At 55.7% G+C, this 21,516-nt stretch overlaps 1 protein-coding gene across 2 annotated transcripts in view; it reads left to right on the forward strand.

The window, feature by feature from the left end:
* LOC115204538 (mitogen-activated protein kinase 9) overlaps positions 1-20,810 on the forward strand; it is a 43,746-nt gene extending 22,936 nt beyond the window's left edge. Inside the window, exons 11-12 of one of the 2 annotated variants that reach the window (XM_029770197.1) lie at positions 19,306-19,377; positions 19,742-19,881. In XM_029770197.1, the coding sequence (XP_029626057.1) occupies positions 19,306-19,377; positions 19,742-19,881 (212 nt within the window). Of the gene's footprint in view, positions 1-19,305; positions 19,378-19,741 lie in introns of both variants that reach the window. The other variant, XM_029770198.1, reaches the window with a different exon arrangement.
* Positions 20,811-21,516: the final 706 nt, after the last annotated feature.

Raw genomic sequence — 21,516 nt, forward strand, 5'->3', positions numbered from 1 at the left:
GTCAGCCCATAGTCTGCCTTCAGTCTGCCCATAGCCTGCCTTCAGTCAGCCCATAGCCTGCCTTCAGTCAGCCCATAGCCTGCCTTCAGTCAGCCCATAGCCTGCCTTCAGTCAGCCCATAGCCTGCCTTCATTCAGCCCATAGCCTGCCTTCCTTCAGCCCATAGTCTGCCTTCAGTCAGCACATAGCCTGCCTTCAGTCAGCACATAGCCTGCCTTCCATCAGTCCATAGCCTGCCTTCCTTCAGCCCATAGTCTGCCTTCAGTCAGCACATAGCCTGCCTTCAGTCAGCACATAGCCTGCCTTCCATCAGTCTATAGCCTGCCTTCAGTCAGCCCATAGCCTGCCTAGCTCATGGCCATCCTTCAGTCAGCCCATAGCCTGCCTTCAGTCAGCCCATAGCCTGCCTTCAGTCAGCCCATAGCCTGCCTTCCTTCAGCCCATAGCCTGCCTTCCATCAGCCCATAGCCTGCCTTCTATCAGCCCATAGCCTGCCTTCAGTCAGCCCATAGCCTGCCTTCAGTCAGCCCATAGCCTGCCTTCAGTCAGCCCATAGCCTGCCTTCAGTCAGCCCATAGCGTTCCTTCAGTCAGCCCATAGCCTGCCTTCAGTCAGCCCATAGCCTGCCTTCCTTCAGCCCATAGCCTGCCTTCAGTCAGCCCATAGCCTGCCAAGCTCATAGCCTGCCTTCAGTCAGCCCATAGCCTGCCTTCAGTCAGCCCATAGCCTGCCTTCAGTCAGCCCATAGCCTGCCTTCAGTCAGCCCATAGCCTGCCTTCCTTCAGCACATAGCCTGCCTTCAGTCAGCCCATAGCGTTCCTTCAGTCAGCCCCTAGCCTGCCTTCAGTCAGCCCATAGCCTACCTTCAGTCAGCCCCTAGCCTGCCTTCAGTCAGCCCATAGCCTGCCTTCAGTCAGCCCATAGCGTTCCTTCAGTCAGCCCATAGCCTGCCTTCAGTCAGCCCATAGCCTGCCTTCAGTCAGCCCATAGCCTGCCAAGCTCATAGCCTGCCTTCAGTCAGCCCATAGCCTGCCTTCAGTCAGCCCATAGCCTGCCTTCAATCAGCCCATAGCCTGCCTTCAGTCAGCCCATAGTCTGCCTTCAGTCAGCCCATAGTCTGCCTTCAGTCAGCACATAGCCTGCCTTCAGTCAGCACATAGCCTGCCTTCCATCAGTCCATAGCCTGCCTTCCTTCAGCCCATAGTCTGCCTTCAGTCAGCACATAGCCTGCCTTCAGTCAGCACATAGCCTGCCTTCCATCAGTCCATAGCCTGCCTTCAGTCAGCCCATAGCCTGCCTTCAGTCAGCCCATAGCCTGCCTAGCTCATGGCCATCCTTCAGTCAGCCCATAGCCTGCCTTCAGTCAGCCCATAGCCTGCCTTCCTTCAGCCCATAGCCTGCCTTCCATCAGCCCATAGCCTGCCTTCCATCAGCCCATAGCCTGCCTTCAGTCAGCCCATAGCCTGCCTTCAGTCAGCCCATAGCCTGCCTTCAGTCAGCCCATAGCGTTCCTTCAGTCAGCCCATAGCCTGCCTTCAGTCAGCCCATAGCCTGCCTTCCTTCAGCCCATAGCCTGCCTGCAGTCAGCCCATAGCCTGCCAAGCTCATAGCCTGCCTTCAGTCAGCCCATAGCCTGCCTTCAGTCAGCCCATAGCCTGCCTTCAATCAGCCCATAGCCTGCCTTCAGTCAGCCCATAGCCTGCCTTCAGTCAGCCCATAGCCTGCCTTCAGTCAGCCCATAGCCTGCCTTCAGTCAGCCCATAGCCTGCCTTCAGTCAGCCCATAGCCTGCCTTCAGTCAGCCCATAGCCTGCCTTCAGTCAGCCCATAGTCTGCCTTCAGTCAGCCCATAGCCTGCCTTGAGTCAGCCCATAGCCTGCCTTCCTTCAGCACATAGCCTGCCTTCAGTCAGCCCATAGCGTTCCTTCAGTCAGCCCCTAGCCTGCCTTCAGTCAGCCCATAGCCTGCCTTCAGTCAGCCCCTAGCCTGCCTTCAGTCAGCCCATAGCCTGCCTTCAGTCAGCCCATAGCGTTCCTTCAGTCAGCCCATAGCCTGCCTTCAGTCAGCCCATAGCCTGCCTTCAGTCAGCCCATAGCCTGCCTTCCTTCAGCCCATAGCCTGCCTTCCATCAGCCCATAGCCTGCCTTCCATCAGCCCATAGCCTGCCTTCAGTCAGCCCATAGCCTGCCTTCAGTCAGCCCATAGCCTGCCTTCAGTCAGCCCATAGCCTGCCTTCAGTCAGCCCATAGTCTGCCTTCAGTCAGCCCATAGCCTGCCTTCAGTCAGCCCATAGCGTTCCTTCAGTCAGCCCATAGCCTGCCTTCAGTCAGCCCATAGCCTGCCTTCCTTCAGCCCATAGCCTGCCTTCAGTCAGCCCATAGCCTGCCAAGCTCATAGCCTGCCTTCAGTCAGCCCATAGCCTGTCTTCAGTCAGCCCATAGCCTGCCTTCAGTCAGCCCATAGTCTGCCTTCAGTCAGCCCATAGCCTGCCTTGAGTCAGCCCATAGCCTGCCTTCCTTCAGCACATAGCCTGCCTTCAGTCAGCCCATAGCGTTCCTTCAGTCAGCCCCTAGCCTGCCTTCAGTCAGCCCATAGCCTGCCTTCAGTCAGCCCATAGCGTTCCTTCAGTCAGCCCATAGCCTGCCTTCAGTCAGCCCATAGCCTGCCTTCAGTCAGCCCATAGCGTTCCTTCAGTCAGCCCATAGCGTTGCTTCAGTCAGCCCATAGCCTGCCTTCAGTCAGCCCATAGCGTTCCTTCAGTCAGCCCATAGCGTTCCTTCAGTCAGGCCCCATAGCCTGCCTTCAGTCAGCCCATAGCCTGCCTTCCGTCAGCCCATAGCCTGCCTTCAGTCAGCCCATAGCCTGCCTTCAGTCAGCCCATAGCCTGCCTTCAGTCAGCCCATAGCCTGCCTTCAGTCAGCCCATAGCCTGCCTTCCTTCAGCCCATAGCCTGCCTTCAGTCAGCCCATAGCCTGCCAAGCTCATAGCCTGCCTTCAGTCAGCCCATAGCCTGCCTTCAGTCAGCCCATAGCCTGCCTTCAGTCAGCCCATAGTCTGCCTTCAGTCAGCCCATAGCCTGCCTTGAGTCAGCCCATAGCCTGCCTTCCTTCAGCACATAGCCTGCCTTCAGTCAGCCCATAGCGTTCCTTCAGTCAGCCCCTAGCCTGCCTTCAGTCAGCCCATAGCCTGCCTTCAGTCAGCCCATAGCGTTCCTTCAGTCAGCCCATAGCCTGCCTTCAGTCAGCCCATAGCCTGCCTTCAGTCAGCCCATAGCGTTCCTTCAGTCAGCCCATAGCGTTCCTTCAGTCAGCCCATAGCCTGCCTTCAGTCAGCCCATAGCGTTCCTTCAGTCAGCCCATAGCGTTCCTTCAGTCAGCCCATAGCGTTCCTTCAGTCAGCCCATAGCCTGCCTTCAGTCAGCCCATAGCCTGCTTTCCGTCAGCCCATAGCCTGCCTTCAGTCAGCCCATAGCCTGCCTTCAGTCAGCCCATAGCCTGCCTTCAGTCAGCCCATAGCCTGCCTTCAGTCAGCTCATAGCCTGCCTTCAGTCAGCACATAGCCTGCCTTCAGTCAGCTCATAGCCTGCCTTCAGTCAGCCCATAGCCTGCCTTCAGTCAGCCCATAGCCTGCCTTCAGTCAGCCCATAGCCTGCCTTCAGTCAGCCCATAGCCTGCCTTCAGTCAGCCCATAGCCTGCCTTCAGTCAGCTCATAGCCTGCCTTCAGTCAGCACATAGCAGGCCTTCAGTCAGCTCATAGCCTGCCTTCAGTCAGCCCATAGCCTGCCTTCAGTCAGCCCATAGCCTGCCTTCAGTCAGCCCATAGCCTGCCTTCAGTCAGCCCATAGCCTGCCTTCAGTCAGCCCATAGCGTTCCTTCAGTCAGCCCATATCCTGCCTTCAGTCAGCCCATAGCCTGCCTTCCTTCAGCCCATAGCCTGCCTTCAGTCAGCCCATAGCCTGCCAAGCTCATAGCCTGCCTTCAGTCAGCCCATAGCCTGCCTTCAGTCAGCCCATAGCCTGCCTTCAGTCAGCCCATAGCCTGCCTTGAGTCAGCCCATAGCCTGCCTTCCTTCAGCACATAGCCTGCCTTCAGTCAGCCCATAGCGTTCCTTCAGTCAGCACATAGCCTGCCTTCAGTCAGCTCATATCCTGCCTTCAGTCAGCCCATAGCCTGCCTTCAGTCAGCCCATAGCCTGCCTTCAGTCAGCCCATAGCCTGCCTTCAGTCAGCCCATAGCCTGCCTTCAGTCAGCCCATAGCCTGCCTTCAGTCAGCCCATAGCCTGCCTTCAGTCAGCCATAGCCTGCCTTCAGTCAGCTCATAGCCTGCCTTCAGTCAGCCCATAGCTGCCTTCAGTCAGCCCATAGCCTGCCTTCAGTCAGCCCATAGCCTGCCTTCAGTCAGCCCATAGCCTGCCTTCAGTCAGCCCATAGCCTGCCTTCAGTCAGCCCATAGCCTGCCTTCAGTCAGCCCATAGCCTGCCTTCAGTCAGCCCATAGCCTGCCTTCAGTCAGCCCATAGCGTTCCTTCAGTCAGCCCATATCCTGCCTTCAGTCAGCCCATAGCCTGCCTTCCTTCAGCCCATAGCCTGCCTTCAGTCAGCCCATAGCCTGCCAAGCTCATAGCCTGCCTTCAGTCAGCCCATAGCCTGCCTTCAGTCAGCCCATAGCCTGCCTTCAATCAGCCCATAGCCTGCCTTCAGTCAGCCCATAGTCTGCCTTCAGTCAGCCCATAGCCTGCCTTCAGTCAGCCCATAGCCTGCCTTCAGTCAGCCCATAGCCTGCCTTCAGTCAGCCCATAGCCTGCCTTCCTTCAGCCCATAGTCTGCCTTCAGTCAGCACATAGCCTGCCTTCAATCAGCACATAGCCTGCCTTCCTTCAGCCCATAGCCTGCCTTCCATCAGCCCATAGCCTGCCTTCTATCAGCCCATAGCCTGCCTTCAGTCAGCCCATAGCCTGCCTTCAGTCAGCCCATAGCCTGCCTTCAGTCAGCCCATAGCCTGCCTTCAGTCAGCCCATAGCCTGCCTTCAGTCAGCCCATAGCCTGCCTTCAGTCAGCCCATAGCGTTCCTTCAGTCAGCCCATAGCCTGCCTTCAGTCAGCCCATAGCCTGCCTTCCTTCAGCCCTTAGCCTGCCTTCAGTCAGCCCATAGCCTGCCAAGTTCATAGCCTGCCTTGAGTCAGCCCATAGCCTGCCTTCAGTCAGCCCATAGCCTGCCTTCAGTCAGCCCATAGCCTGCCTTCAGTCAGCCCATAGCCTGCCTTCAGTCAGCCCATAGTCTGCCTTCAGTCAGCCCATAGCCTGCCTTCAGTCAGCCCATAGCCTGCCTTCAGTCAGCCATCAGCCCATAGCCTGCCCTTCAGTCAGCCCATAGCCTGCCTTCAGTCAGCCCATAGCCTGCCTTCAGTCAGCCCATAGTCTGCCTTCAGTCAGCCCATAGCCTGCCTTGAGTCAGCCCATAGCCTGCCTTCCTTCAGCACATAGCCTGCCTTCAGTCAGCCCATAGCCTGCCTTCAGTCAGCCCATAGTCTGCCTTCAGTCAGCCCATAGCCTGCCTTGAGTCAGCCCATAGCCTGCCTTCCTTCAGCACATAGCCTGCCTTCAGTCAGCCCATAGCGTTCCTTCAGTCAGCCCCTAGCCTGCCTTCAGTCAGCCCATAGCCTGCCTTCAGTCAGCCCCTAGCCTGCCTTCAGTCAGCCCATAGCCTGCCTTCAGTCAGCCCATAGCGTTCCTTCAGTCAGCCCATAGCCTGCCTTCAGTCAGCCCATAGCCTGCCTTCAGTCAGCCCATAGCCTGCCTTCCTTCAGCCCATAGCCTGCCTTCCATCAGCCCATAGCCTGCCTTCTATCAGCCCATAGCCTGCCTTCAGTCAGCCCATAGCCTGCCTTCAGTCAGCCCATAGCCTGCCTTCAGTCAGCCCATAGCCTGCCTTCAGTCAGCCCATAGCCTGCCTTCAGTCAGCCCATAGCCTGCCTTCAGTCAGCCCATAGCCTGCCTTCAGTCAGCCCATAACGTTCCTTCAGTCAGCCCATAGCCTGCCTTCAGTCAGCCCATAGCCTGCCTTCCTTCAGCCCATAGCCTGCCTTCAGTCAGCCCATATCCTGCCAAGCTCATAGCCTGCCTTCAGTCAGCCCATAGCCTGCCTTCAGTCAGCCCATAGCCTGCCTTCAATCAGCCCATAGCCTGCCTTCAGTCAGCCCATAGTCTGCCTTCAGTCAGCCCATAGCCTGCCTTCAGTCAGCCCATAGCCTGCCTTCAGTCAGCCCATAGCCTGCCTTCAGTCAGCCCATAGCCTGCCTTCAGTCAGCACATAGCCTGCCTTCAGTTAGCCCATAGCGTTCCTTCAGTCAGCCCCTAGCCTGCCTTCAGTCAGCCCATAGCCTGCCTTCAGTCAGCCCATAGCCTGCCTTCAGTCAGCCCATAGCGTTCCTTCAGTCAGCCCATAGCCTGCCTTCAGTCAGCCCATAGCCTGCCTTCAGTCATCCCATGGCGTTCCTTCAGTCAGCCCATAGCGTTCCTTCAGTCAGCCCATAGCCTGCCTTCAGTCAGCCCATAGCGTTCCTTCAGTCAGCCCATAGCGTTCCTTCAGTCAGCCCATAGCCTGCCTTCAGTCAGCCCATAGCCTGCCTTCAGTCAGCTCATAGCCTGCCTTCAGTCAGCTCATAGCCTGCCTTCAGTCAGCACATAGCCTGCCTTCAGTCAGCTCATAGCCTGCCTTCAGTCAGCCCATAGCCTGCCTTCAGTCAGCCCATAGCCTGCCTTCAGTCAGCCCATAGCCTGCCTTCAGTCAGCACATAGCCTGCCTTCAGTCAGCCCATAGCCTGCCTTCAGTCAGCCATAGCCTGCCTTCAGTCAGCCCATAGCCTGCCTTCAGTCAGCCCATAGCCTGCTTTCAGTCAGCCCATAGCCTGCCTTCAGTCAGCCCATAGCCTGCCTTCAGTCAGCCCATAGCCTGCCTTCAGTCAGCCCATAGCCTGCCTTCAGTCAGCCCATAGCCTGCCTTCAGTCAGCCCATAGCGTTCCTTCAGTCAGCCCATAGCCTGCCTTCAGTCAGCCCATAGCCTGCCTTCCTTCAGCCAATAGCCTGCCTTCAGTCAGCCCATAGCCTGCCTTCAGTCAGCCCATTGCCTGCCTTCAGTCAGCCCATAGTCTGCCTTCAGTCAGCCCATAGCCTGCCTTGAGTCAGCCCATAGCCTGCCTTCCTTCAGCACATAGCCTGCCTTCAGTCAGCCCATAGCGTTCCTTCAGTCAGCCCCTAGCCTGCCTTCAGTCAGCCCATAGCCTGCCTTCAGTCAGCCCCTAGCCTGCCTTCAGTCAGCCCATAGCCTGCCTTCAGTCAGCCCATAGCGTTCCTTCAGTCAGCCCATAGCCTGCCTTCAGTCAGCCCATAGCCTGCCTTCAGTCAGCCCATAGCCTGCCTTCCTTCAGCCCATAGCCTGCCTTCCATCAGCCCATAGCCTGCCTTCTATCAGCCCATAGCCTGCCTTAAGTCAGCCCATAGCCTGCCTTCAGTCAGCCCATAGCCTGCCTTCAGTCAGCCCATAGCCTGCCTTCAGTCAGCCCATAGCCTGCCTTCAGTCAGCCCATAGCCTGCCTTCAGTCAGCCCATAACGTTCCTTCAGTCAGCCCATAGCCTGCCTTCAGTCAGCCCATAGCCTGCCTTCCTTCAGCCCATAGCCTGCCTTCAGTCAGCCCATAGCCTGCCAAGCTCATAGCCTGCCTTCAGTCAGCCCATAGCCTGCCTTCAGTCAGCCCATAGCCTGCCTTCAATCAGCCCATAGCCTGCCTTCAGTCAGCCCATAGTCTGCCTTCAGTCAGCCCATAGCCTGCCTTCAGTCAGCCCATAGCCTGCCTTCAATCAGCCCATAGCCTGCCTTCAGTCAGCCCATAGTCTGCCTTCAGTCAGCCCATAGCCTGCCTTCAGTCAGCCCATAGCCTGCCTTCAGTCAGCCCATAGCCTGCCTTCAGTCAGCCCATAGCCTGCCTTCAGTCAGCACATAGCCTGCCTTCAGTCAGCCCATAGCGTTCCTTCAGTCAGCCCCTAGCCTGCCTTCAGTCAGCCCATAGCCTGCCTTCAGTCAGCCCATAGCCTGCCTTCAGTCAGCCCATAGCGTTCCTTCAGTCAGCCCATAGCCTGCCTTCAATCATCCCATGGCGTTCCTTCAGTCAGCCCATAGCGTTCCTTCAGTCAGCCCATAGCCTGCCTTCAGTCAGCCCATAGCGTTCCTTCAGTCAGCCCATAGCCTGCCTTCAGTCAGCTCATAGCCTGCCTTCATTCAGCTCATAGCCTGCCTTCAGTCAGCACATAGCCTGCCTTCAATCAGCCCATAGCCTGCCTTCAGTCAGCCCATAGTCTGCCTTCAGTCAGCCCATAGCCTGCCTTCAGTCAGCCCATAGCCTGCCTTCAATCAGCCCATAGCCTGCCTTCAGTCAGCCCATAGTCTGCCTTCAGTCAGCCCATAGCCTGCCTTCAGTCAGCCCATAGCCTGCCTTCAGTCAGCCCATAGCCTGCCTTCAGTCAGCCCATAGCCTGCCTTCAGTCAGCACATAGCCTGCCTTCAGTCAGCCCATAGCGTTCCTTCAGTCAGCCCCTAGCCTGCCTTCAGTCAGCCCATAGCCTGCCTTCAGTCAGCCCATAGCCTGCCTTCAGTCAGCCCATAGCGTTCCTTCAGTCAGCCCATAGCCTGCCTTCAATCATCCCATGGCGTTCCTTCAGTCAGCCCATAGCGTTCCTTCAGTCAGCCCATAGCCTGCCTTCAGTCAGCCCATAGCGTTCCTTCAGTCAGCCCATAGCCTGCCTTCAGTCAGCTCATAGCCTGCCTTCATTCAGCTCATAGCCTGCCTTCAGTCAGCACATAGCCTGCCTTCAGTCAGCTCATAGCCTGCCTTCAGTCAGCCCATAGCCTGTCTTCAGTCAGCCCATAGCCTGCCTTCAGTCAGCCCATAGCCTGCCTTCAGTCAGCCCATAGCGTTCCTTCAGTCAGCCCATAGCCTGCCTTCAGTCAGCCCATAGCCTGCCTTCCTTCAGCCCATAGCCTGCCTTCAGTCAGCCCATAGCCTGCCTTCAGTCAGCCCATAGCCTGCCTTCAGTCAGCCCATAGCCTGCCTTGAGTCAGCCCATAGCCTGCCTTCCTTCAGCACATAGCCTGCCTTCAGTCAGCCCATAGCGTTCCTTCAGTCAGCCCCTAGCCTGCCTTCAGTCAGCCCATAGCCTGCCTTCAGTCAGCCCCTAGCCTGCCTTCAGTCAGCCCATAGCCTGCCTTCAGTCAGCCCATAGCGTTCCTTCAGTCAGCCCATAGCCTGCCTTCAGTCAGCCCATAGCCTGCCTTCAGTCAGCCCATAGCCTGCCTTCCTTCAGCCCATAGCCTGCCTTCCATCAGCCCATAGCCTGCCTTCTATCAGCCCATAGCCTGCCTTAAGTCAGCCCATAGCCTGCCTTCAGTCAGCCCATAGCCTGCCTTCAGTCAGCCCATAGCCTGCCTTCAGTCAGCCCATAGCCTGCCTTCAGTCAGCCCATAGCCTGCCTTCAGTCAGCCCATAACGTTCCTTCAGTCAGCCCATAGCCTGCCTTCCTTCAGCCCATAGCCTGCCTTCAGTCAGCCCATAGCCTGCCAAGCTCATAGCCTGCCTTCAGTCAGCCCATAGCCTGCCTTCAGTCAGCCCATAGCCTGCCTTCAATCAGCCCATAGCCTGCCTTCAGTCAGCCCATAGTCTGCCTTCAGTCAGCCCATAGCCTGCCTTCAGTCAGCCCATAGCCTGCCTTCAATCAGCCCATAGCCTGCCTTCAGTCAGCCCATAGTCTGCCTTCAGTCAGCCCATAGCCTGCCTTCAGTCAGCCCATAGCCTGCCTTCAGTCAGCCCATAGCCTGCCTTCAGTCAGCACATAGCCTGCCTTCAGTCAGCCCATAGCGTTCCTTCAGTCAGCCCCTAGCCTGCCTTCAGTCAGCCCATAGCCTGCCTTCAGTCAGCCCATAGCCTGCCTTCAGTCAGCCCATAGCGTTCCTTCAGTCAGCCCATAGCCTGCCTTCAGTCAGCCCATAGCCTGCCTTCAGTCATCCCATGGCGTTCCTTCAGTCAGCCCATAGCGTTCCTTCAGTCAGCCCATAGCCTGCCTTCAGTCAGCCCATAGCGTTCCTTCAGTCAGCCCATAGCCTGCCTTCAGTCAGCTCATAGCCTGCCTTCAGTCAGCTCATAGCCTGCCTTCAGTCAGCACATAGCCTGCCTTCAGTCAGCTCATAGCCTGCCTTCAGTCAGCCCATAGCCTGTCTTCAGTCAGCCCATAGCCTGCCTTCAGTCAGCCCATAGCCTGCCTTCAGTCATCCCATAGCCTGCCTTCAGTCAGCCCATAGCCTGCCTTCAGTCAGCCCATAGCCTGCCTTCAGTCAGCTCATAGCCTGCCTTCAGTCAGCTCATAGCCTGCCTTCAGTCAGCACATAGCCTGCCTTCAGTCAGCTCATAGCCTGCCTTCAGTCAGCCCATAGCCTGCCTTCAGTCAGCCCATAGCCTGCCTTCAGTCAGCACATAGCCTGCCTTCAGTCAGCCCATAGCCTGCCTTCAGTCAGCCCATAGCCTGCCTTCAGTCAGCCCATAGCCTGCCTTCAGTCAGCCCATAGCCTGCTTTCAGTCAGCCCATAGCCTGCCTTCAGTCAGCCCATAGCCTGCCTTCAGTCAGCCCATAGCCTGCCTTCAGTCAGCCCATAGCCTGCCTTCAGTCAGCCCATAGCCTGCCTTCAGTCAGCACATAGCCTGCCTTCAGTCAGCCCATAGCCTGCCTTCAGTCAGCACATAGCCTGCCTTCAGTCAGCCCCTAGCCTGCCTTCAGTCAGCACATAGCCTGCCTTCAGTCAGCCCATAGCCTGCCTTCCATCAGCCCATAGCCTGCCTTCCATCAATCCATAGCCTGCCTTCCATCAGTCCATAGCCTGCCTTCCATCAATCCATAGCCTGCATCCGTCAGCCCATGGCCTACCTTCAGTCAGCCCATAGCCTGCCTTCCTTCAGCCCATAGTCTGCCTTCAGTCAGCACATAGCCTGCCTTCAGTCAGCCCATAGCCTGCCTTCCTTCAGCCCATAGTCTGCCTTCAGTCAGCCCATAGCCTGCCTTCAGTCAGCTCATAGCCTGCCTTCAGTCAGCTCATAGCCTGCCTTCAGTCAGCACATAGCCTGCCTTCAGTCAGCTCATAGCCTGCCTTCAGTCAGCCCATAGCCTGCCTTCAGTCAGCCCATAACGTTCCTTCAGTCAGCCCATAGCCTGCCTTCAGTCAGCCCATAGCCTGCCTTCCTTCAGCCCATAGCCTGCCTTCAGTCAGCCCATAGCCTGCCAAGCTCATAGCCTGCCTTCAGTCAGCCCATAGCCTGCCTTCAGTCAGCCCATAGCCTGCCTTCAATCAGCCCATAGCCTGCCTTCAGTCAGCCCATAGTCTGCCTTCAGTCAGCCCATAGCCTGCCTTCAGTCAGCCCATAGCCTGCCTTCAATCAGCCCATAGCCTGCCTTCAGTCAGCCCATAGTCTGCCTTCAGTCAGCCCATAGCCTGCCTTCAGTCAGACCATAGCCTGCCTTCAGTCAGCCCATAGCCTGCCTTCAGTCAGCCCATAGCCTGCCTTCAGTCAGCACATAGCCTGCCTTCAGTCAGCCCATAGCGTTCCTTCAGTCAGCCCCTAGCCTGCCTTCAGTCAGCCCATAGCCTGCCTTCAGTCAGCCCATAGCCTGCCTTCAGTCAGCCCATAGCGTTCCTTCAGTCAGCCCATAGCCTGCCTTCAGTCAGCCCATAGCCTGCCTTCAGTCATCCCATGGCGTTCCTTCAGTCAGCCCATAGCGTTCCTTCAGTCAGCCCATAGCCTGCCTTCAGTCAGCCCATAGCGTTCCTTCAGTCAGCCCATAGCGTTCCTTCAGTCAGCCCATAGCCTGCCTTCAGTCAGCCCATAGCCTGCCTTCAGTCAGCCCATAGCCTGCCTTCAGTCAGCTCATAGCCTGCCTTCAGTCAGCACATAGCCTGCCTTCAGTCAGCTCATAGCCTGCCTTCAGTCAGCCCATAGCCTGCCTTCAGTCAGCCCATAGCCTGCCTTCAGTCAGCCCATAGCCTGCCTTCAGTCATCCCATAGCCTGCCTTCAGTCAGCCCATAGCCTGCCTTCAGTCAGCCCATAGCCTGCCTTCAGTCAGCTCATAGCCTGCCTTCAGTCAGCTCATAGCCTGCCTTCAGTCAGCACATAGCCTGCCTTCAGTCAGCTCATAGCCTGCCTTCAGTCAGCCCATAGCCTGCCTTCAGTCAGCCCATAGCCTGCCTTCAGTCAGCCCATAGCCTGCCTTCAGTCAGCCCATAGCCTGCCTTCCTTCAGCCCATAGCCTGCCTTCAGTCAGCCCATAGCCTGCCTTCAGTCAGCCCATAGCCTGCCTTCAGTCAGCCCATAGCCTGCCTTGAGTCAGCCCATAGCCTGCCTTCCTTCAGCACATAGCCTGCCTTCAGTCAGCCCATAGCGTTCCTTCAGTCAGCCCCTAGCCTGCCTTCAGTCAGCCCATAGCCTGCCTTCAGTCAGCCCATAGCCTGCCTTCAGTCAGCCCATAGCCTGCCTTCAGTCAGCCCATAGCGTTCCTTCAGTCAGCCCATAGCCTGCCTTCAGTCAGCCCATAGCCTGCCTTCAGTCAGCCCATAGCCTGCCTTCCTTCAGCCCATAGCCTGCCTTCCATCAGCCCATAGCCTGCCTTCTATCAGCCCATAGCCTGCCTTAAGTCAGCCCATAGCCTGCCTTCAGTCAGCCCATAGCCTGCCTTCAGTCAGCCCATAGCCTGCCTTCAGTCAGCCCATAGCCTGCCTTCAGTCAGCCCATAGCCTGCCTTCAGTCAGCCCATAGCCTGCCTTCAGTCAGCCCATAACGTTCCTTCAGTCAGCCCATAGCCTGCCTTCCTTCAGCCCATAGCCTGCCTTCAGTCAGCCCATAGCCTGCCAAGCTCATAGCCTGCCTTCAGTCAGCCCATAGCCTGCCTTCAGTCAGCCCATAGCCTGCCTTCAGTCAGCCCATAGCCTGCCTTCAGTCAGCACATAGCCTGCCTTCAGTCAGCCCATAGCGTTCCTTCAGTCAGCCCCTAGCCTGCCTTCAGTCAGCCCATAGCCTGCCTTCAGTCAGCCCATAGCCTGCCTTCAGTCAGCCCATAGCGTTCCTTCAGTCAGCCCATAGCCTGCCTTCAGTCAGCCCATAGCCTGCCTTCAGTCATCCCATGGCGTTCCTTCAGTCAGCCCATAGCGTTCCTTCAGTCAGCCCATAGCCTGCCTTCAGTCAGCCCATAGCGTTCCTTCAGTCAGCCCATAGCCTGCCTTCAGTCAGCTCATAGCCTGCCTTCAGTCAGCTCATAGCCTGCCTTCAGTCAGCACATAGCCTGCCTTCAGTCAGCTCATAGCCTGCCTTCAGTCAGCCCATAGCCTGTCTTCAGTCAGCCCATAGCCTGCCTTCAGTCAGCCCATAGCCTGCCTTCAGTCATCCCATAGCCTGCCTTCAGTCAGCCCATAGCCTGCCTTCAGTCAGCCCATAGCCTGCCTTCAGTCAGCTCATAGCCTGCCTTCAGTCAGCCCATAGCCTGCCTTCAGTCAGCACATAGCCTGCCTTCAGTCAGCTCATAGCCTGCCTTCAGTCAGCCCATAGCCTGCCTTCAGTCAGCCCATAGCCTGCCTTCAGTCAGCACATAGCCTGCCTTCAGTCAGCCCATAGCCTGCCTTCAGTCAGCCCATAGCCTGCCTTCAGTCAGCCCATAGCCTGCCTTCAGTCAGCCCATAGCCTGCTTTCAGTCAGCCCATAGCCTGCCTTCAGTCAGCACATAGCCTGCCTTCAGTCAGCCCATAGCCTGCCTTCAGTCAGCCCATAGCCTGCCTTCAGTCAGCCCATAGCCTGCCTTCAGTCAGCACATAGCCTGCCTTCAGTCAGCCCATAGCCTGCCTTCAGTCAGCACATAGCCTGCCTTCAGTCAGCCCCTAGCCTGCCTTCAGTCAGCACATAGCCTGCCTTCAGTCAGCCCATAGCCTGCCTTCCATCAGCCCATAGCCTGCCTTCCATCAATCCATAGCCTGCCTTCCATCAGTCCATAGCCTGCCTTCCATCAATCCATAGCCTGCATCCGTCAGCCCATGGCCTACCTTCAGTCAGCCCATAGCCTGCCTTCCTTCAGCCCATAGTCTGCCTTCAGTCAGCACATAGCCTGCCTTCAGTCAGCCCATAGCCTGCCTTCCTTCAGCCCATAGTCTGCCTTCAGTCAGCCCATAGCCTGCCTTCAGTCAGCTCATAGCCTGCCTTCAGTCAGCTCATAGCCTGCCTTCAGTCAGCACATAGCCTGCCTTCAGTCAGCTCATAGCCTGCCTTCAGTCAGCCCATAGCCTGCCTTCAGTCAGCCCATAACGTTCCTTCAGTCAGCCCATAGCCTGCCTTCAGTCAGCCCATAGCCTGCCTTCCTTCAGCCCATAGCCTGCCTTCAGTCAGCCCATAGCCTGCCAAGCTCATAGCCTGCCTTCAGTCAGCCCATAGCCTGCCTTCAGTCAGCCCATAGCCTGCCTTCAATCAGCCCATAGCCTGCCTTCAGTCAGCCCATAGCCTGCCTTCAGTCAGCCCATAGCCTGCCTTCAGTCAGCCCATAGCCTGCCTTCAATCAGCCCATAGCCTGCCTTCAGTCAGCCCATAGTCTGCCTTCAGTCAGCCCATAGCCTGCCTTCAGTCAGACCATAGCCTGCCTTCAGTCAGCCCATAGCCTGCCTTCAGTCAGCCCATAGCCTGCCTTCAGTCAGCACATAGCCTGCCTTCAGTCAGCCCATAGCGTTCCTTCAGTCAGCCCCTAGCCTGCCTTCAGTCAGCCCATAGCCTGCCTTCAGTCAGCCCATAGCCTGCCTTCAGTCAGCCCATAGCGTTCCTTCAGTCAGCCCATAGCCTGCCTTCAGTCAGCCCATAGCCTGCCTTCAGTCATCCCATGGCGTTCCTTCAGTCAGCCCATAGCGTTCCTTCAGTCAGCCCATAGCCTGCCTTCAGTCAGCCCATAGCGTTCCTTCAGTCAGCCCATAGCGTTCCTTCAGTCAGCCCATAGCCTGCCTTCAGTCAGCCCATAGCCTGCCTTCAGTCAGCTCATAGCCTGCCTTCAGTCAGCTCATAGCCTGCCTTCAGTCAGCACATAGCCTGCCTTCAGTCAGCTCATAGCCTGCCTTCAGTCAGCCCATAGCCTGTCTTCAGTCAGCCCATAGCCTGCCTTCAGTCAGCCCATAGCCTGCCTTCAGTCATCCCATAGCCTGCCTTCAGTCAGCCCATAGCCTGCCTTCAGTCAGCCCATAGCCTGCCTTCAGTCAGCTCATAGCCTGCCTTCAGTCAGCTCATAGCCTGCCTTCAGTCAGCACATAGCCTGCCTTCAGTCAGCTCATAGCCTGCCTTCAGTCAGCCCATAGCCTGCCTTCAGTCAGCCCATAGCCTGCCTTCAGTCAGCCCATAGCCTGCCTTCAGTCAGCACATAGCCTGCCTTCAGTCAGCCCATAGCCTGCCTTCAGTCAGCCCATAGCCTGCCTTCAGTCAGCCCATAGCCTGCCTTCAGTCAGCCCATAGCCTGCTTTCAGTCAGCCCATAGCCTGCCTTCAGTCAGCACATAGCCTGCCTTCAGTCAGCCCATAGCCTGCCTTCAGTCAGCCCATAGCCTGCCTTCAGTCAGCACATAGCCTGCCTTCAGTCAGCCCATAGCCTGCCTTCAGTCAGCACATAGCCTGCCTTCAGTCAGCCCCTAGCCTGCCTTCAGTCAGCACATAGCCTGCCTTCAGTCAGCCCATAGCCTGCCTTCCATCAGCCCATAGCCTGCCTTCCATCAATCCATAGCCTGCCTTCCATCAGTCCATAGCCTGCCTTCCATCAATCCATAGCCTGCATCCGTCAGCCCATGGCCTACCTTCAGTCAGCCCATAGCCTGCCTTCCTTCAGCCCATAGTCTGCCTTCAGTCAGCACATAGCCTGCCTTCAGTCAGCCCATAGCCTGCCTTCCTTCAGCCCATAGTCTGCCTTCAGTCAGCCCATAGCCTGCCTTCAGTCAGCTCATAGCCTGCCTTCAGTCAGCTCATAGCCTGCCTTCAGTCAGCACATAGCCTGCCTTCAGTCAGCTCATAGCCTGCCTTCAGTCAGCCCATAGCCTGCCTTCAGTCAGCCCATAGCCTGCCTTCAGTCAGCCCATAGCCTGCCTTCAGTCATCCCATAGCCTGCCTTCAGTCAGCCCATAGCCTGCCTTCAGTCAGCCCATAGCCTGCCTTCAGTCAGCTCATAGCCTGCCTTCAGTCAGTTCATAGCCTGCCTTCAGTCAGCACATAGCCTGCCTTCAGTCAGCTCATAGCCTGCCTTCAGTCAGCCCATAGCCTGCCTCAGTCAGCCCATAGCCTGCCTTCAGTCAGCACATAGCCTGCCTTCAGTCAGCCCATAGCCTGCCTTCAGTCAGCCCATAGCCTGCCTTCAGTCAGCCCATAGCCTGCCTTCAGTCAGCCCATAGCCTGCTTTCAGTCAGCCCATAGCCTGCCTTCAGTCAGCACATAGCCTGCCTTCAGTCAGCCCATTGCCTGCCTTCAGTCAGCACATAGCCTGCCTTCAGTCAGCCCATAGCCTGCCTTCCTTCAGCCCATAGCCTGCCTTCCGTCAGCTCATAGCCTGCCTTCAGTCAGCTCATAGCCTGCCTTCAGTCAGCACATAGACTGCCTTCAGTCAGCTCATAGCCTGCCTTCAGTCAGCCCATAGCCTGCCTTCAGTCAGCCCATAGCCTGCCTTCAGTCAGCCCATAGCCTGCCTTCAGTCAGCCCATAGCCTGCCTTCAGTCAGCACATAGCCTGCCTTCAGTCAGCCCATAGCCTGCCTTCCATCAGCCCATAGCCTGCCTTCCATCAATCCATAGCCTGCCTTCCATCAGTCCATAGCCTGCCTTCCATCAATCCATAGCCTGCATCCGTCAGCCCATGGCCTACCTTCAGTCAGCCCATAGCCTGCCTTCCTTCAGCCCATAGCCTGCCTTCAGTCAGCCCATAGCCTGCCTTCCGTCAGCCCATAGCCTGCCTTCAGTCAGCCCATAGCCTGCCTTCAGTCAGCACATAGTCTGCCTTCAGTCAGCCCATAGCCTGCCTTCAGTCAGCCCATAGCCTGCCTTCAGTCAGCCCATAGCCTGCCTTCAGTCAGCCCATAGACTGCCTTCAGTCAGCACATAGCCTGCCTTCAGTCAGCCCATAGCCTGCCTTCAGTCAGCCCATAGCCTGCCTTCAGTCAGCACATAGCCTGCCTTCAGTCAGCCCCTAGCCTGCCTTCAGTCAGCACATAGCCTGCCTTCAGTCAGCCCATAGCCTGCCTTCCATCAGCCCATAGCCTGCCTTCCATCAATCCATAGCCTGCCTTCCATCAGTCCATAGCCTGCCTTCCATCAATCCATAGCCTGCATCCGTCAGCCCATGGCCTACCTTCAGTCAGCCCATAGCCTGCCTTCCTTCAGCCCATAGTCTGCCTTCAGTCAGCACATAGCCTGCCTTCAGTCAGCCCATAGCCTGCCTTCCTTCAGCCCATAGTCTGCCTTCAGTCAGCCCATAGCCTGCCTTCAGTCAGCTCATAGCCTGCCTTCAGTCAGCTCATAGCCTGCCTTCAGTCAGCACATAGCCTGCCTTCAGTCAGCTCATAGCCTGCCTTCAGTCAGCCCATAGCCTGCCTTCAGTCAGCCCATAGCCTGCCTTCAGTCAGCCCATAGCCTGCCTTCAGTCATCCCATAGCCTGCCTTCAGTCAGCCCATAGCCTGCCTTCAGTCAGCCCATAGCCTGCCTTCAGTCAGCTCATAGCCTGCCTTCAGTCAGTTCATAGCCTGCCTTCAGTCAGCACATAGCCTGCCTTCAGTCAGCTCATAGCCTGCCTTCAGTCAGCCCATAGCCTGCCTCAGTCAGCCCATAGCCTGCCTTCAGTCAGCACATAGCCTGCCTTCAGTCAGCCCATAGCCTGCCTTCAGTCAGCCCATAGCCTGCCTTCAGTCAGCCCATAGCCTGCCTTCAGTCAGCCCATAGCCTGCTTTCAGTCAGCCCATAGCCTGCCTTCAGTCAGCACATAGCCTGCCTTCAGTCAGCCCATTGCCTGCCTTCAGTCAGCACATAGCCTGCCTTCAGTCAGCCCATAGCCTGCCTTCCTTCAGCCCATAGCCTGCCTTCCGTCAGCTCATAGCCTGCCTTCAGTCAGCTCATAGCCTGCCTTCAGTCAGCACATAGCCTGCCTTCAGTCAGCTCATAGCCTGCCTTCAGTCAGCCCATAGCCTGCCTTCAGTCAGCCCATAGCCTGCCTTCAGTCAGCCCATAGCCTGCCTTCAGTCAGCCCATAGCCTGCCTTCAGTCAGCACATAGCCTGCCTTCAGTCAGCCCATAGCCTGCCTTCCATCAGCCCATAGCCTGCCTTCCATCAATCCATAGCCTGCCTTCCATCAGTCCATAGCCTGCCTTCCATCAATCCATAGCCTGCATCCGTCAGCCCATGGCCTACCTTCAGTCAGCCCATAGCCTGCCTTCCTTCAGCCCATAGCCTGCCTTCAGTCAGCCCATAGCCTGCCTTCCGTCAGCCCATAGCCTGCCTTCAGTCAGCCCATAGCCTGCCTTCAGTCAGCACATAGTCTGCCTTCAGTCAGCCCATAGCCTGCCTTCAGTCAGCCCATAGCCTGCCTTCAGTCAGCCCATAGCCTGCCTTCAGTCAGCCCATAGACTGCCTTCAGTCAGCACATAGCCTGCCTTCAGTCAGCCCATAGCCTGCCTTCAGTCAGCCCATAGCCTGCCTTCAGTCAGCACATAGCCTGCCTTCAGTCAGCCCCTAGCCTGCCTTCAGTCAGCACATAGCCTGCCTTCAGTCAGCCCATAGCCTTCCTTCAGTCAGCCCATAGCCTGCCTTCAGTCAGCCCATAGCCTGCCTTCAGTCAGCACATAGCCTGCCTTCAGTCAGCCCATAGCCTGCCTTCAGTCAGCCCATAGCCTGCCTTCAGTCAGCCCATAGCCTGCCTTCAGTCAGCACATAGCCTGCCTTCAGTCAGCCCATAGCCTGCCTTCCTTCAGCACATAGCCTGCCTTCAGTCAGCCCCTAGCCTGCCTTCAGTCAGCACATAGCCTGCCTTCAGTCAGCCCCTAGCCTGCCTTCAGTCAGCACATAGCCTGCCTTCAGTCAGCCCATAGCCTGCCTTCAGTCAGCACATAGCCTGCCTTCAGTCAGCCCATAGCCTGCCTTCAGTCAGCACATAGCCTGCCTTCAGTCAGCCCATAGCCTGCCTTCTATCACTGTGAGTCAAGGACACCTTTCCTTTCATTTCTTCCAGAGCTGATCTATGACGAGTTGATGGACTGGGAGGAGAGGAACCAGAATGGAGTAATGAAGGAGGACTGTGCAGGTGAATGACCACGGATACTGTGTGCTTCTGACACATGCACTGCCTGTTGCTGAGGGGCTTTAGAAATGACATTTACAGTATACCTTCCCCGATGTTCACTGTTGGTGAGATCATCTTGGTCCTTATAATCTTACTCACTTTCTCTAAGCCCAAAAATGAAGACAAATGTTTTTGTTCTCAAGAGAAGGTCAGGATGTGAGTCACACTGTTATATGTTTTGATGATGTCATACTGTGTATCACTTCATGGGCCCTTATCTCTCTCTCTCTCTCTCTCTCACACTGTCTTTCTCTCTCACTGTCTTTCTCTCTCTCTCACTGTCTTTCTCTCTCTCTCACTGTCTTTCTCTCTCTCTGTGCTGTAGATGAAGTGGTGAACCACAGTGCTACAGCATCCCAGTCGTCCTCTACGAGTGACTTCTCCTCAATGTCCACTGAGCAGACCTTGGCCTCTGACACCGACAGCAGCTGTGTTGACACCCTCACGGGGGCGCTAGAGGAGTGACAGTGAGCCTCTTTCCACCCCGACATCTCTGTTTCTTTTTCAATCATCACTAATTATCCATCTTCTTAGGTAGCACTTTTCACATGACTTTATACTGTCTATTTTTACTTTGGGTCCCGCTGGATAGTAAATCATACAACCGCTTTTGTTCTTTAAACTGAAAATGATTCAGTTTTAAATTGAACTCTCTCTGTCACTCTTTCCCTATCTCTGTTGTAAATAGTCCATTCATACTGTACCATCGATCAAATAAGTCATGCACCTCTAGACTTGTTGTCCAAGCCAAGAGCACACACTGTTCAATGTGTAGTTTGACCACCTACAGTTTCAGTATAAAGTACTGTATATGCATTAAACTAGGGCTAGGCTATAATGTCTTATGACTGTTTTGTCATCGGAAATATCTAATGATGAACAAAAGACGTTGCTGCATGTTACTAAAAATGAATACTTGACTACACATATAAACAGCTGTGATGCAAGATCTTCATGTATTTCCATCCAGAGGACATTAGCCTCCTCTGTGTGAAGAAACAGTACTTGGCTCTTGTCTGGGTTTTTCCTCATGAGGGTAAAGAGTGATACGTTTTATGCATGTTATGTGTGTTCATGTACATAAGTATCTATCTATACTGTATACTGTGTGTTTAAATGTATTGATTGTTGTGATGCTGAGACTGGGTTTTACAGCTGATCCAAATATGCTGAGGCATACAAACTGTACAAAATACATTCATTTATTTTGGAACGAACTATTGTTAAAATGCAATGGGAAACATTTCAGAAATTCGTTGATGTTTGAAAGATGTATTATAATGAAACTGAATGGGAGAAAAGGCGAAGAACGGTGGATACATTGCACTTTCTAGACAATTTCATCTTAAAGTCATTCCAAGAAAAATATTGATTAAAAGAGGGATACAATCATGCATTCAGTTCTTTTTCAGATTTTTTCTAAAAATTGTATGACTATCCAAACTCCCCCTAAACACAAGCAACGCGCAAGTGTGCCATCTTCCCATCAGTCTTGAGTCTGCATTTTTTTCCTTTTCTGTGCAGCTCTGTCCTCCAGATACACTCTCATTCTCAATCCTTCAATGGGCAATGTTGAATCTAGCCTGTAATGCTTTACTGTGTGTTGATTGATTTCATAGCGATACGTCTGTTTGGAACCTCTAGACCCTCAGTGTGGTGACAGGAGAAATGTTCCAGGGGTAACTAAACACAGGTCTCACCACTGATAGTTAGCTTTCTTTCATTGTGTTCTTTTCCAGCCCATTACTGGTGTCCAGAGCAGTCTCAATGCTGGACCATTAACTGACAGGTTTGATACCGTGCGTCATGTATGTTTGAGAGTACAGTGGACATTCTCCTTGGGACTTGAAAATCAACACTGGCGAGACCCACATTGACTTAGGAATCTTGATAATTCTGGACCTCGATGTCCTGAGAAAGAGCGTTGTGATACCTGACCGACAGATCCATACTAATGTCTTTGCCTCAGTCCTGCTGGGGACAAACTGGACTGGAGCTGTGTTCATGGTGGCAGTCTGCTGGGAACAAACTGGACTGGAGCTGTGTTCATGGTGGCAGTCTGCTGGGAACAAACTGGACTGGAGCTGTGTTCATGGTGGC

The sequence above is a fragment of the Salmo trutta genome, chromosome 12, assembly GCF_901001165.1.
Source record: "Salmo trutta chromosome 12, fSalTru1.1, whole genome shotgun sequence".
Taxonomy (NCBI): Eukaryota; Metazoa; Chordata; class Actinopteri; order Salmoniformes; family Salmonidae; genus Salmo; species Salmo trutta.